Genomic DNA, 16215 nt, shown 5'->3' with positions numbered 1-16215 from the left:
GAGGGAGTCGGTCAGCCGGGAGAACGCGGGTGGGGCGCTTTGTGCCCGCCTCCCCCGTTTTCCTCATGGATTCGGAGGAAAAGAACCCCTGGGCAGTCCGGTTTCCGCGGCCTTGACCTCCAGGTCACGTGGCTACAGGTGTGGTTTAGGAGGGTCACAGTCCCAAACCGAACCCACCCGCAAGGCAGGAAAAGAAACAGTCTGGATACAGTTGCAACCATATTTGCTGGTTTATTTAGTAATATCTATTTTTTAAAAATAGACATTATTGTCACGTACTATTATATATTATTTCTTCTTTTACTTATTAAAACTTGATTTAAATATTATTTAAATGGTGTCTGAAATAATAGTGAAGCGTTCTGAAGACCCAAAATGCAAGTTGATTTCCTGCGTTGCACCTGCAATATGACAAAACATCAAAGTTACACACATAGTTTTATAATAAACTTTTATGTAGAAAAAAAAAAAGCACAGAAATAAATAAGGAAATAGAACTAAACCAGGAAGAAGCATGGATGTGACAAATACCGCATTCGGCACTGATTTTAAAGGAATAATTCTGTCTTTTCCACCAAATGTTCATGCAGAATGGAGACGGAAGCCTCTTGCTGATTAGAACAAACAAGTACTATTATAGATGATGAAGTTTTCTGGAATTTTGCTATAAAGAAAAGAATGGCAGCAGTAACAGAACTCCTGCAAGGCCATCCTTCCCCTCCCCTTGTCCAGCTGTTTCCTGCATCCTTCTGCTTCTCCTGTGATGAGGAGCTCAGGGCACTGCCAACACAAAGCTACTTTAGGGCCCTACAAGCAAGTTTGTCGCCGTGTTCCATTTCTGTCTGCTGCAGGTTCAACTCATTGCAGTGTTTCTGTGAAGCGGCTCCGTTTTCTGTGACAGTGCTCGTGGAACTGTCACCAAAGCCAACAGGTTATTGTGCCCAGCTCTGGTCTCCTCAGTACAACAGAGACTGGATCTGCTGCAGAGGGGCCATGGAGGCCACGGAGATGATGAGGGGTCTGGAGCGTCTCTGTTACGAGGGGAATCTGCGGGAGCTGGGACTGTTTAGTCCAGGGAAGAAAAGACTGAGGAGGATCTCATCAATGCATGCAAATATCTCAAAGGTGTCAAGGCAGAGATGCCAGCCTCTCTTTGGTGGTGCCCAGCGACAGGACGAGGAGCAGCGGACACAAACTAAACCACGAGGAGTTCCACCTCAACACGCAGAACTTTACACTGAGGGTGGCAGAACCCTGGAACGCTGCCCAGGCTGGTCATGGAGCCTCTCTGGAGACATCCCAAACCCACCTGGACGCGTTCCTGTGCCACCTGCTCCAGGTGACCCTGCCTGGGCAGGGCTCGGACGGGATGACCCCCAGAGGTCCGTCCCTGGCCGTTCCCTGGCTCCGCGCTCCTCCCGATCCCGCCCGGCCGCGGCAGCGACACCCGCGGCGCCCGCCCCGCCACACAGCGCAGGGTGACGTCACGTGTTCTGCGCGTTCCTATTGGTCCGGAGGCGCGGTGGGCGGGGCGTGCGGCGACCCCGCCCCGGCCGTGACCCGAACCGGATCTGATTCCACTCGCGGCCACCGACGGCACCGGGCGCGTCTCCTCGGGCCTGCGGCTGCCACTGTCACCGCCACTGTCACCGCCACCGCCACTGTCACTGCCACTGTCACCGCCACTGTCACCGCCACTGTCACCGCCACTGTCACCGCCATGGCGCTCAGCGATGCCGACGTGCAGAAGCAGGTAGGGCCGCGCGCCCCGGCCCGAGCGGAGCCCCTGAAGGGCCGTGGGGAGCGGGGCTTACCGCGGTGGGGCCCGCAGTGCAGAGCTTGGCCCGGGTCTGCTGCTCTGCCCTGGGGATCTGGGCGCTCCCGTGGGAAGGGAGGATCGCTGGTGAGGGGGAAGGATCTTGGCTGGGAAAGAGGAGTCTCTGGACAAAGTGGTTTTTCTTCTGTCGGGGTGGATCGGCCTCACCCGAGTACTTCCTTGTGGCATTTTGGTGACATGTTACGCCCGATTATAAAGAAGGGATTCATGAGCAGGTTGAGTGCTATCTGCAGTGTCTAATTGCACCTCAAGGCAGGTAAATGCACAGCCTTAGACGAGTACTGTGTTTTTCCATGTTGCTGTGGGTAGATGGTTAGAGGTGAGGGCCAGTCTCTTCTTCCATGCCTGCAGTGGGAGAACCAGAGGAAGTGGCCTTAAGCTGAGACAGGGGAGATTCACATCAGATATTAGAAAAAAATGGTCACTGTTAGGGTGGTCAGGCGCTAGAATAGGTTGCCCAGGGAGGTGGTGGAGTCAGCATCCCTGGAGGTGTTTAGGAGGTGTCTGGATCTGATGTGGTTTGGAGGTTTAAAGGTTACAGTGATAGTGCTACGCTGATGGTTGGGCTGGGTGATCTTGAAGGTCTCTTCCAGCCTTAATGATTCTATGGTTCCCTAAGGATTTCCCATCTCTTTTTCCTTGTAGCTGTGCTACCTGCAGTTAGCTGTACCTTAGCATTTGGGTGGGCTGCTCGGCATTCCTAGGTCTGTTTCCTAAGCAGAGTGGTGCAGCCTGGGGTTGGCTTGCAATGGAAACTTCCAGCCGTGAAGTCTGGCTGTGGACACTCCTCCAGAGGCAGGACACCCTGTCCCTGTTGACAGTAAACACTGCCCTCACCTAAAAAAGCTGCTTTCAGCTGGGTTGGAGATGGTGTGTGGTGTTAAAGGCTGCAGGGATCCAGTCAGCACTGCTCTGGGCAGCTTCCTGCAGGTGATGAGCAGATCAGGCAAGTTCCCTTTGTCCTCTGCATCACAAGTACTGGTGTCTCACTTTCTCATTCAGTAAACATTGTCTCTTGGCAAGGAAGCACCACAATGAAAGTAAAATTGGTAGGTTGCCTTTCTCCAGAAGGAGAATTGTAACATTACGTTGTTTTCCTTTTATCTGCAAAGCTCGTTTGCTTTTTCCTGCCTGTTCCGTGAATATAATAAAAATAAAGCTGACATTAGGGTGGTCTTGCTCAGCCAGAGTGGACCTGAACTTCAAAGGTTAGTTCAGGCCCTGGTGATGTACTAAGCATGTAATACTAATAACTTTTCACATCTGTAGCATTCCTGTCATTGCTTTTCACTCCTGAGCCCAGGGTGATCCTGTTAACTGGAGAGTGCTGGTGGTGACAGTCCTGCCTGTATATGAGTCTGGCATGAACTTGCCAGCTGGTCCTTGTAACTACTTGCCACTGCACTTCCAATAATTTTCACTTTGAAAATCATCTCTGATTGAGACTTTTTCCCACTGGCAGACTCGCTTTGTTATTCTGTTAAAGGTGTTTAATATGTTGTTCCATCTGGTCACTTCTAAAGCCCATCTAACATCTAGAACTTCCCTTGGAAAGCATAATCACACTGCTCCTGATGGGAAAACTCCTTCTTCTTTTCTATAGGAAGTATTACTTTAAAATTAATCTCTCATTTCAAAGTACATTTTTGTCAGTATTAGTATTAAAACTAAACCTATTTATAGATGTGAGACTCTCACTTTGGATCGCTCTTCATTTCTATAAAAAGCAAAAAGGGATTTCAGTACAGCAGCTTTTGAAGGAAGTAACACTGTTCAGTCTTATCAATGTAGGAGAAGTGGATTCTTTATTACCTTGCTTCCATCTCATTCCTTTTCTTTATGCAGAGGATGTTTCCTGAACACCCAGAAGTGCTTTTCCAAAATTCAGAAACCAGACCACATGGGAGGAAGTGACTCAGTAATGTAAAGGCTGCTTAGTTCCCAGTCTTCTTCAACAATAGGCTGTTGAGCAAAATAATATCCTTTTTTTATATTGCCTCTCTTGCCCTTTCTGAAGTGCAGGGTAGGAAGCTGATGCTGTAGGTAGGGAAGCACTTGAGAGTCTTTGCAGACATGAATTAGAAGAAAACCTGCTGATTTGATTTTGAGGATGTAGATATTACTGTTCACTTCTTCCACTGTGTTAACATGTGTTTAAAATCTTCCACTTGTCTCTTCACTTCTGTTTTTTCATCTCTATGGGCTCAGTGCTGTTCTGCACGTTGGCTCAGTTTTCACCTTGGCACCTTTCTAATCTCTTTAAAACATGTAATTTTAACATGAGATTCTATAAATAGTCTTTTGTGTGAGTTTATTCAGACTGGATTTTCTGCAAAATGTGTCTCATTGCTAAGTGCAAGCAAAAAGTCAGTAGGTTTTTATGGTCTTCTCCATCTGGCCATGGAAGTGTCTGTACTTCATCCCAATTGCAGTTTGGTTGGGAATGAGCCCTTCCAGTCTGCCCCAAATGGGAACCTGAACTGAGGTCTGTCACAGAAAGGCATGTGATGGATGAACAGAACTTGGTCTAATTGCTTTCCTGGTCTTTAAGCTGCTGGACCTGGGCTTTGTAGTGCTTTGAGGTGGCTTCAGGAATGTTTTTCAAGTAGAACTTATTGGTGCCTGTGGGGCTCTGAAGCAGCATGTGACATTGTTCATGTGGTCTGGGTCACGGAGCACTGCTGCCGATGTCTCCATCCCCAGCCCCTCCAAACTGACCTTATAAGTCTTTACAGGATTTATTACAGTTTTTCAAGGTGAGTGTCTCTGGTGTTCCAAGGAACTTCTGGCTGTACAAATCTGACCAGAGTGGTCAGGAGCCCTTTGCTTTGCTTCACCGTTCACCTGTGGGAGGCCCAGGTTCATTCAGATGCCATCTGTGTTAATCTTTCTGTTGCATGTAAATGTCCTAACAAACAGACTAATTTTGCTGTGTGAGGATCTTTGAAGTCTAGGAGAGGTTTTTTTTAATACACCCAGGGGTTTTGAAGAAGTTGGTCTCATTAATGAAGAATGAAAATACCCAGCCTCACATTTATACAAATTTATCTTTGGGGTGGTTGGTTTGTTTTGGGTTTTTTTATAGTTGCATACCTGAAGTGCGTTCTTCTAATGGCAGCCAGTGAAACAGCATTATATAGAATTATTGGGGAAAATAATTTCTTGTAATATATGTCAAGATGAACTGACTCTTTAGTGTTTATGCTCAATTAAATTTCCTTGGCAAACAATATTGTATGAATTAGTAAATGGATGTGGAGGATGTACAGGTGAGGATATATATACACCTACTTCTTCTAGTCAATGTTCTTTCCTACAGAAAATATTTTCTTTCCTCTCTCTTGTACAGATCAAGCACATGATGGCTTTCATTGAGCAGGAAGCCAATGAAAAGGCTGAAGAAATAGATGCAAAGGTAAAAATGGAAGTTCACTGTCAGTAAGTGCAGAAGGAAAACTGCATCCCACGTCCTGTTTTGAAAGTTGAAGTCAGAGCAGAACTAGAGCACCTTTGTAAGCTACAGCTGATTTCTGTTCAGTTATTACTTAGCATAAAGTGGTGTACCAAATGAAGTTAGCATTTCTTAGCTTTTGACAAATGAAAACGACTCAGAGCTGCTTTTGGTCAAAGTTTTGGTGGTTCTTGAATATAAATTTATTCATATCAAAGTTCACTTCTTTGTTTTAAGCAATCAGGAGAGCTGAGTGGTAACGTGACTCAGTTGGATTAAGTAGAACACCTTCCCCCACTAAATTAGTATTTAAGGCATGAGTTGAATTGCTTGCACAATTCTTCACTTAGGTTAAGCCATGAGAGACTGGGTTTAAGATTAACCCGGTGATAGAGTATAGATGTTTACTAAAGAAGGATTAATGGTGCTTTTCAGTCCTAACAATCTGCATTATACCACTGCTGAAATGCCTTGTTGGTATTGGACCCAGCATATGTGTTGCTAATAATATTTAATCTCCCTTAACCATTTAGATTTACACAAATATTTAATCAGTACTAAAGCAGGTAATCCTGAAGATCTGCAAACAGAATTCAGAAGTTGACATTGGATTCTCAGGCATAAGTAGGAGAGTTGTCCATGTTTTTACATGCTGTCTGGTGAGGCTTTGCAAAAAAAAGGAACAGCTGTGCTGTCATTCTCCTTATGTAGGAATTACTTAAAGAGGTGAAGGGCTTTTATATGGAACCGTAAATTGTATCATCCTATCTCGTCTGTGAATGTGCTCTGTTACATTTTGGTTCTGTTTTTTTCAGCCCAAGGAATCAATTTCCACTTCAGTTATTTAATTTTTACTGTAGGCAGAAGAAGAATTCAACATTGAGAAGGGTCGCCTTGTTCAGACACAGAGGCTGAAAATCATGGAGTATTATGAAAAGAAGGAGAAGCAAATTGAACAGCAAAAGAAAATGTAAGTTGCTTGGGTTAGATGACTGACTTCAGAGCCTGAGCTCACATTTTGTTCCTAATTTTATACAAAATTCTTCTTACCTTGCAAAAAGGCAAATTGTAGACCACATATTTAGTTCTAATTATGAGCTTCTATTTTTTTCTGGGGAGAAATTATCAAAGCTGAGCCACAATAGTGTAACTTACCATGATGAAAGAATCCTTCCTATTTCTTTATGTAGTTAATGTCTAGAACTCTACCCATGTCTGTTACCCTGGAACAAATGATCATGTCACATTTAATTTGGATGGGTCTTCACTGAAGAAGGGGGTTCTGCAGCTCAATCTCTTGTGCAAGTTCAGAAACAGATTCAAACAGGTTGACAGACCTCATTATTCAGTGTTGTAGGATTGTTGTCTTTAAATGCAAAGCGTGCAGTTAAATGTTACAGTTCTTCTGCCAAAGGCTGATGGATTGATTCAACTTTATCATGCAACTTGCAGTCAGATGTCCAACCTGATGAATCAAGCAAGGCTGAAGGTCCTCAAGGCAAGGGATGACCTTATTGCAGTGAGTATCTCTGAAGTAAACACACTGAGTCTCTGTTCCTACCATATGTTAGGAAATGCAACCATTCTCTAAAGAAAACATGATTTTTGATTGACTGACATTTGCTTCAACATACGAAAATGGCTTCCCAAGCTGCTCTGAAAAGGCCTTGGGGATTCAGTCCATCTTTGCTAATCTCCTTATTTGCACAGTTTCCATTACCTGCTGTTTTAGGGAAATACATTGGTCTGCCGGGAACATTGCAGGCAGTGTTGTATCTGTCATTTGCACAGTAGCTTGTTTCTTTAAAGAGCAGGAACTGTCTCTTGCACAGTTGGTAGAACTTTGAAATTCTGTTTGCCTGAAGCAACGTTTATGTGAAAAACCCAGCATGGCATAAGCAAGGAGGCTTAAGACACCACCAGCTGGGATTTCTTGTGTCCTTCAGTGGCCCATAGTACATGAAAAGGTTTGCTTCTTGTTCTGGTAGGGACCAGTGTGGGTGTTGACATAGAGGGTGAGCAATCAATCATTCATCAGAGCAGGCTACGTTCAGGCTTGGTTTGGGTTTCCTGTGTTTATCTCTCCCCGCGTACAGTGTGTCCCCATTCTGCTCACTGAGCAGTGAGCAGGTTTGCTGCGCTCTCCCACCAGTTTGGGTGTTCCATGTTCTGCTAGATGGGGCTGTTGAGCCGTTGGAAAAGCTTGAGAGACCCGTGGAAGTCAAAAATAAAAGACGGGGTAAATGTTCAGGTTGATGCTACCATGAAAAAGAGGAGTGAGCGGAAGAAAATCATCAGTTTATTGACTCTTTAAACTGAGTTTCAAACTTTAGATTGTATTTCCAGAGAGGAGGAAGGTGGGTGGCTCAGGAGCTAACTCTGTTGTGATAGTCTCTGCTGGGTAATCTCTTCCTCATTTATCTGCTGACTCAACCTCATGCTTCTGAGTAATTCTAAACACTCTTCCTCATTTTAAGACATTTAAAGTCACATGCTGCTCACTCTCTCTTCCCTTATCAGATCTTTGGCTTCTTTGATGAAGAGAGATGGGCAGTTCCAGAAATGCAGTGTTACTCTAGGGAGGACAGAATAACTAGATTTGGCCATGACAGTAAATTGTGATAGTTTTATGTCCTTGTACTCATTGTGTTACTGTGCACTCTTTCTCTAAACACCATGAGGTAGGACAGGAAAGAAAGGTTTATACCAAGTCATAGAGTTTCTTTATCTGAAATATTTCTGATGGTTGAATTGTAGGAGCTATGAGTTGACTCAAAGTTCTTTAAAATTTTCTTAAAAATTCAATCCCATCCAAAACTGATTTGCTGAGTAAAGATAATCAAGATAGCTACTTAAAATTAAAAATAAGCTCTCTCTTTTAATTTTTGACTTGCATTTACTTACAATTAAAGAATACCTAACCTGCATATTATTTGGTGGAAAAATAGATTAGACTTCTTTGCTCAACCATAAAGCTGAAAAAATATATTTGGACAACCATATTATTTTACATTAAGCAATTATTTACTACATATTTAGGTTATCTCACTTAACATTCTAAGTACCATCCCTTTGCTACTGAGCTCTCCCTTTTTCACACAAAAGGAATTATTGTCAGGTTCTAATGAGTTCAGCTCAGGGCAGGAAGAAGAGAAGTGTTGGGCAGGGATAGTGTGCCATGCACAGAGAGGGAGGTCTAGCTTGGATGAACACCAGCTGGAGTGTACGTTTACGTGTTGGCAGGGTGTGAGAGCTATAATAGAAGTACAGAAAGTTGGTAGGCATGAAACCAAATGCCAAACAGATGGGCTCTGCTGATCTGATTTCTTCTGAATGTAGGATTTGCTGAATGAGGCCAAGCAGAGACTTGCCAAGGTGGTGAAGGATACTGCCAGGTACCAGACACTGCTGGATGGACTAGTTCTACAGGTAAATATTTAAATTGTAAAAAATGGATCATTGCTGCCCTAACCCCCTAAGTTTCTCTTGTCAGAAATAGCCCACTGGAAGTTACACTTGTACTGGAGTATGGATCAAATGCTGCTGGGCGATCCTTGAGTTTTAAACCTCACTTCAATATCTTTGAGTCTTAGATTCCAAACAAAGAGGTTGTGGCTTATTTTGAGGTGTAGAACCTGGTATACCAGCAGCAGTTCCATTGTAAGAATAATTGCAGATGTGCACATACACATTTTAGGGTGCACACATTAAAATGCTCCTGTAGTAATCAGTTGGATCAAATGCACCTTTGGCAGAGGCTGTTTGTCCAAATGCACGGGTCAGTTGATACCCCCTTCAGAAGTCTTTTTGGCATTTGAGACTTAACAAGCCCTGACAAATTTACTGTAATATGGAATGTGCCCGTGACAGAAGCAGGCACAGAAAGCAGAAACCAGAGCTTTGCTTGCCTAGAAGCACATCCTCAAGCCCCAGAAGTGAACTGCTGAAAGTCCAGTAAGCATTGGCCAGGTCAGTCCTGTGAGCTCTGGTGCCTCCTTCTGGCACAGATTGGTCCTGTTGCTGTGAGCTCCCGGGAGCCACCCTGCTCTCCTGCCACACTTGGGTGGCAGAGTTTGCTCAGTAGCGTCTCCTACCAGCTCGTGCCTCCAACTGGGTGTTGTTTCTTTGTCACGCTCAGGCCTGGTATTGCTGTACATCAAACAAACCTTTCCTGTTCTTGGAAATTGGTCACGCTTGTCTTGGCTCATTATGTTGGATTCAGTGAGGGATCTGTGCTCACACCTGGACTAGATGATCATTGCAGGTCCCTTCAAACTGGAACTAAACTTACTTTATTCTGTTCTAGTCTCAGGTGTTACCACAGGAACTGCAAGGCAGGAGTTACTAGAGCAGGCATCTGAAACTGCTGCATGTCTTCAAGAGCTTGGTTGCATGCTCTGTCTACTTAGACAGCAGTGATCCTTATGTGTACATGAGCATTAACTGGCCAACACAGTCCTGAGATTCCATTTGTTTAGTTGCACTTGAGTTCCAAGCACATCATCCATATTTGGGCTCTTCCCCAAGTATTGGTGCTGTCCTCTCAGAATGTCTGCAGGAGGTGAACTCGTGAGTGAAGAACTAAATAAAAGAGGCTGATACTGCTGGGGCTTGGGTTTCAAATTGATCAGCTTCTTTCCTTTCTTGGGGTTAAATAATTCTGACAATTAAAATGTTGACTTCTGAAACTGAAATGGTTATTCCTTGCAGGGATTCTACCAGCTGCTTGAGCCCAGATTAGTCGTTCGGTGCAGGAAGCAGGATCTCCCCATGGTTAAGGTAAGACACCTGGAATAGTTGGACAGTGCCCTGCTCACAGAGGCTGAGACCTGACTGCAAATATTTGCTGCTCTGATCCCCCTCTCTGTGTGACAGGAAAACAAGCTTTGCTTGTTGCACTTCTGTTACAGCTACAATGTGCTTCCAAAGTTGGGGATCATTTCCCTGCTTGGAGATTACCTTGGAAACTTTAGACATTGTTATTGTATTAAGAATAATAACTGGGTTTGGCTCAAGAGCCAAACTGAAATGCCTTTGCTTAATTAAAAAAAAAAAAAGGCCTCAATCCCTTCATTTTATTAGGACAAGTGATTGAGTGATCAAACCCGAGTGCTGCAGTAGTGTTTGTCAGTGCTAACTGGAGATTCATCTTGTGTCCTAGACTGCTGTACAGAAGAGCATTCCCATCTACAAAAATGCCATAAAAAGGGATGTGGATGTTCATATTGACCAAGACAGCTTCCTGCCAGAAGATATGTAAGGAAAATGGGATTGTTTTATGCAGAGCACTAACTTAATGCAACTTTTCAAGCCACAGCTCACATTAGAACAGTGTCAGAAAATTAAGTATGGAATGTCCTCAAAATGGGTACTGCTATTCTTGCAGAACTGGCACTTCTTTGTGTTTATCAGACACAGACTGTGCAGTTTTCTCCAGACAAGCACTGTCTCCATCAAAAATGTCAGGAAAAGTTTTGTGCTATCTCCGGCCTGATTCACGGTACTGAAGTAGGAATAACTGTACATAGGAACTGAACCACTGGTCTTTTAGGGAGAGAGAATATGGGTGTAGCCATGCTTTCTGTCTCAAGACGGAGCAAATTGAGTCATAAGGTGCTGCAGGATAATCACTTGATGGGGTTTGTGTCTGTTCTCTCTGCAAGGCTCTATTTCCATATGGTACTACAGAGATACCTTATACAAAGCTGTGTATTCTGTCATCTTTATGTATGGGCCAACAAACAATACTTCTAGCACTTTTCCTCACTTTCCAAAACGTGACAGCTGTCTTAATAACACAGAGTCTGAAGCTGTTTTGAAGGGACAAATTGCACAGCTCCATTTAGATTTAGATCATGCTAATGAGGACCCTTGCACATAGCTGTGGTCTCTGGTAACTCCAAAGATGCTTTGCACTGCTGCTTCGCTGGATCTCTTTGTGCTAATTCCTATTAAGACATGATCAAAAAGGTTGTTTTTTTTTAAAAAGAGAAATCTTACCCATGTATCTGACTTGCCTATAAATGCTCATTTGGGATATCTTTGCCACATTCTGACTCTGACCCATGGATATCACTGAATTATTTCTTTTTTAATTGTCCATCTCTAGTGCTGGAGGTGTTGAAATCTACAACGGTGATGGTAAAATTAAAGTTTCCAATACCCTGGAAAGTCGGCTGGACCTTGTAGCCCAGCAGGTGAGTTTCTCCAACAACTACAGTAAACAAAATACAGTTAACTAGTTTGTTCTTGTAATTAAATCCTTGTGTTTCCAAGGTGTCAGTCACAATAATGCATGGGATCAGATTTGATTGGGAATGACAAGTGGGAAGTTATTTTTGAATGGAAAGAAGCAAATTACCTACTATTTGTGCAGCAAAAAACTGGGGCTTTCCCAGAATGACCCCTTTTGAATTAAGCTTAATCAAGCTTAAGCTCTATAAAATATGATACTGAAAGCCTTGGTTATGACTGCACTGCAGTCAAGATGCTGAAATGCTGAGGCTACCTTGAATTACTGAAGCTAGCTCGAGTACAAACTTTGGCTGAGACCAATTACACCCAAGTGCAGAAAAACCCTAGCTCTGGCATCTCTTTCTTATGCTGCAGTACAGGCAGTCCTTTCAGTCTTATAGAGTAGCAGGCAATGTGTGATCAGAGAAAGGCTTCAGAAAGCTCAGATGAACTGACTCGTAAATTTTGAAGCCAACCTAACTATCCCACAGTGCCTGCAGGAAGAACATTTTATTGCCCATTTCACATAACTGATGTGCTCTTTCTCCACAGATGATGCCAGAAATCAGAGTGGCTCTCTTTGGTGCTAATGCCAACAGGAAGTTTTTGGACTAAACCTCTATGAGAGAAGGTGGGATCTGTTCCACTGCCATACTGAAGGGGATGCAAAAGCATCTGCTAATTTAAAATCTTGAAATTTAACATTACTGTGTCATCCAGTATCTGTTCTTCAATCGAATAATTTTGCATACCTGCTGTGCTTAGCCTCTCTACTTGTGGTTAGAATGCATTGCTCAAAGGATGTGAAGACATACATATTCATCCAGAAGTGGCACTAGAAAATGGAGGCACTTGGGCTCTTGGCTTTCCTTACACTGTTGTGACTCTATAAAGACAAGTGGTCCATTTAGGGTCACTCTGTTTGCTTTGGCCACGTCTCTCAAGTTGTCTGATCTGTGAAGTAAATTACTGTGCTGCTGATGGCAAATCCCCTTTCAGTTATGGTCTTCAGTGTTATAGAGGGCATGTATTCCTTCCCAGGGTTAGTAGTTTAATTAATGTTACTTGGTCAGGCATTTCCTGTTCTGTATATGTGATTTAAAAAAAAAAAAAAGCCTGAGCCTGTAAAGCTCTATTTATTGAAATAAAATGTGTGTGTGTATGGAGTTCCTTGTCACTTCTCTTTGAAAAGTGGGATTGTTTGTGTAAGGACTTCCTACATGACCTGTGTGTTTGAACTGTTTTGTGAAGCTGGAATTCAAATGCAAGGAGTAGTGTCAAGCTATTTGCTGGAATAACGTTGGATTGTAGGCAAGGCTTTTGAATAGGGTTCCAGGATTCTGGAGCATCATTCTCCCTGAAAAATGGGTCAGTAGTTCTGTTCCCACAATCTTGTGTCACAAGAGAACTACAGTAACACAACTGTGCTACTTAGATAAAACAAACACAATCCCTTTCCAGTCACAAGTTTGTTGCTTCTGTGCAGGAGATCCAAACCATGCCCTGACTCTTCCTGATGCTCAGTTCTGAGACTTCTTTTGTGAAAACAGAAGCTGATGAATTACTACTTAAATATGTTTTGAAATCATCTCTCTAAGTATTGCAGTGAATCAGGAATGGTAGGAGTTTTACAGAGTGCCACAAAGAGCACCTGCCAAGCTGCAGCAGCACTGCTTTATGCAGTGTTTTTAACCTGAGGCCCCTACTTTACACGAGGCCTGTGTGCCCTCATGTAAAGTAGACTCCAAACACTAGATAAGCCTTTTACTGCCTCACTTCTCTCAAATGGAGATTTTCTGCTAAGAAAATCCTGATTCCAAGCTTATTTAATCTGTGTCTGGAAGAAATGCTTTAAGTTTTCTCTTAGGAAATAAGATTATTTAGCAAGGTTGGGTTTTTTGGTTTTACTGCTCTTCCCTGTTGCGTTTAGGTGCCAGTTCTTGTTTTTTCCCACATAGTTACGGTATTTATTCCTTCAGTGCTTTGCTTTTCAGCACATGCTTCTGTGACGGGGCAATAAGTGTATCTGGATTAAAGTCCCCCTTTCTAGATTTTGGATACCTGTTACAGCTTTTTTTTTTGCAACAGTCACTGATCCAGCTTCCTGACTAAGTGCTGGGCTCTGGTTTTGTGACACACACGTAGTGAAGGATAAGCCTGTGCATGGGCATGCTTAGCTGTGTTGTTTCTTGGTCCAAAGAGACTTTGTGAAGCAGATTTGTTTTGGTCCTTTCTGATGGTCTCATCCAGCTCTATCTGCAGGTGCTTGTCTGTGACAAAAGGAGATTCTTTGTACAGGATCTGATGGTCTGTTTCTTTCATGAAGGTAGCAAGGCTTTCACAAATCCAGGTCTTGCATACTTTTGAAAAGCAAAATAATAACTAGCTAAGTGTTTGACTGTGATTCTCACACTGGAAGATGATGGTGTTATTTACTGTTTACTTTTCTCTGTTAGTTTTGTATCTTCCTGCCCAGGAAAGAGGAAGAAACTTGTTACACTTGCATTCAAAAATTGCTGTTGTCCAGAATGTGTTCAGTGTCAGTCAATGACAGCAGTGATTCAAAGCAGGTCATTAACAAAGGGCCTGAGCTTTATGTACATCACAGCTGAATTCCAGGACTTGTGGGACTGTACCCCCTACAGCTCTCCCCCAAGCTGACTGAGGCATTATCCAAAACATCCTGGTCCTTTATTCCAGGTAATAGGAACTGTTACCAAATTTTTTACCTTGGAGAGGCAGAGAAAAATGGGATATCCCATCCACATGTACCTGGTGTAGTTAGCAACCATGTTACATCTTCACCCAAACTTCCTGCAGTGTTTGTACACAGATTTTTGAAAGTCAAATGTGAAACAAAAGCAGCATTTCAGGAGGATTTCAGAGTTCCTACTGGAGCATTGTTGCAGCACACTTGTGTAAGTTGAACTGTACTGCTGAACGTAGCCTCATGACCCCGGGCAAATCAATGAGAATGTTGATCTTTATTCATCTTTGTATAAGCATGCATAATATTCCAGTTTGGGCACAGTAAACAAGCCCAAAGCCAGATCAGCACATTAAGAAACTGGACAAATACAGGGAACAAAGGAGGCATTAAATCAGGAAAAATATTCCCTGTGAAGTTGTGATGGGAGAGGCCAGCACTGCAGATTAACAGTGAGATGGTTCAGTCTAATGGAAAAGGAGTCAGGGAAATGGATAATATTGCACTTGTTCTGCAGAGCTGGCAATGGAAAATTTAAGAGCAGGTTTGACACTAAGTGGTCACCAGAGGACTTGAAATGTTCCTGCACACCTGAATCACAACCCTGTTTTAGAAGGTGGTTTTCACACCGAGGGGTATTAACATTAATCAGGGATATCAGGCTGTATGAAGGATCCCTGGAAGTGCATGCAAGAGTCAAGAAGAGAGAAAGCCTGGAAGAAAACACCCAGGAGCTGGCAGAAGGGAGGGTACCTTCCTTGTTGCATGCCCATGTCCTGAGCTGCTGATGTTAGCAAGCAGAATCTGCATCTCCTGGAAAACAGAAAAGTGTAAGTTAATACCTTATACAGCCCAATAGCACACACAGAGCAGCCAGGCTGGGGCCACCTCCATGGACACAGCCTGAGCCTGAAATAGCTGGGGAGCTTAAAACAAAATTACCCATTTATTCGTTTCCAAAGAAAGTGCAATGAAGGAGGAATGGAAAAATCTGGAAATAAAAGTGAACCACCCCAAGGAAAAATGCAAAGCAAAAAAATTTCTTTGGTGAAGTGAACTCTGAGCTGTGATTCTGGGGAGCAAAGGCTTGATAGTGCAGTAAAGCAACTTGGCAAAAGGTGTTTAGCCCTAAGCAAGAGCCCAGACAGACTTCAGGATGGTTTGGCTGGGTGCACTGTTTGAGACAGGCAGCTGAAAGAGGCAGGTGGGGGCCCCATCCTGCCTCTCAAACATGTTTGCAGGGAACAGGCCGTGACAAGAAGACCCTTCCAGGGCTGGGAAGTTCCTGCTGCTCTCAGCCAAAGTAGAGCTGGCTGGGAAACCCCAAATCTGTCTTCCTGAGCATCTCATTCAGAGCATCCCATACTGTTTCTTTGGCTTTGCTTTAGAGAAAGCAAGAAAAACATCTGTACAGGAGCATTCTTGAGTTAAAATCATACTGACGATGTGCCAAAAATGTCATTTCCCAGCCCTTGTTACATGCTGGAAATCAAAAGCTGTGGAAATCAAGGCTACCACGTTATTTTAGGTAGTTCAAGGCTGATTTGTTGGGAGAGACTGCAAAGAAACTATCAAGGGTGGTCCCCCACAGCATTTCTGGAGAGTCTTTTCCTTCCTGTGTCCAAGAGGGTTTGCAGGAGATCAGCTCCTTTTCCCAGACAGCCCCTGACCCAAATATCCACTGCCTGACCACCAAGTGACTGCACAAACCCGACCCCAGTGCGAACCTTGGGGCTGTTCAGCTCTGCATGGCTGCAGGGTACCAAACAGAGAGGCAGCACCCTGACACGTGGCTGGAAGGGGACAGGAGAAGGGAACAGCTGTCTTAGCTGGAAAACTGAACACAAGGGAGAGAGGGACACATTGAAGTATTCCTGGTATTGGGAGGGGCAGTTATCTTTTGCAAAACTTCTTTCATCCACACGTGCACGGTCTCCACCTCGCTCCCTTGGGACCATTGCCTGCAGTGCCACTGTAACTCCTTTC

The 16215-nt window shown here is 43.7% G+C and overlaps 1 protein-coding gene across 2 annotated transcripts; it reads left to right on the top strand.

The window, feature by feature from the left end:
- Positions 1-1566: 1566 nt before the first annotated feature.
- On the top strand, positions 1567-12688 carry ATP6V1E1 (ATPase H+ transporting V1 subunit E1). 2 transcript variants are annotated; one of them, XM_082279964.1, is made up of 10 exons: positions 1567-1656; positions 1711-1753; positions 5187-5252; positions 6149-6258; positions 6741-6807; positions 8628-8717; positions 9999-10067; positions 10450-10544; positions 11398-11485; positions 12075-12688. In XM_082279964.1, the coding sequence occupies exons 2-10, from the start codon at positions 1721-1723 to the stop codon at positions 12135-12137; spliced, it is 681 nt and encodes a 226-aa protein (XP_082136090.1). In that variant the 5' UTR covers positions 1567-1656; positions 1711-1720; the 3' UTR covers positions 12138-12688. The 2 variants fall into 2 exon arrangements, with proteins under 2 accessions (XP_082136090.1, XP_082136089.1); XM_082279963.1 differs by having other exon boundaries at positions 1577-1753.
- The last annotated feature ends 3527 nt before the right edge of the window (positions 12689-16215 follow it).

The sequence above is a fragment of the Coloeus monedula genome (assembly GCF_965178545.1).
Source record: "Coloeus monedula genome assembly, chromosome: 4".
Lineage (NCBI taxonomy): Eukaryota > Metazoa > Chordata > Aves > Passeriformes > Corvidae > Coloeus > Coloeus monedula.
The sequence above is the reverse complement of the archived record's forward strand: the minus strand, read 5'-3'. Positions and strand labels throughout refer to the sequence as shown.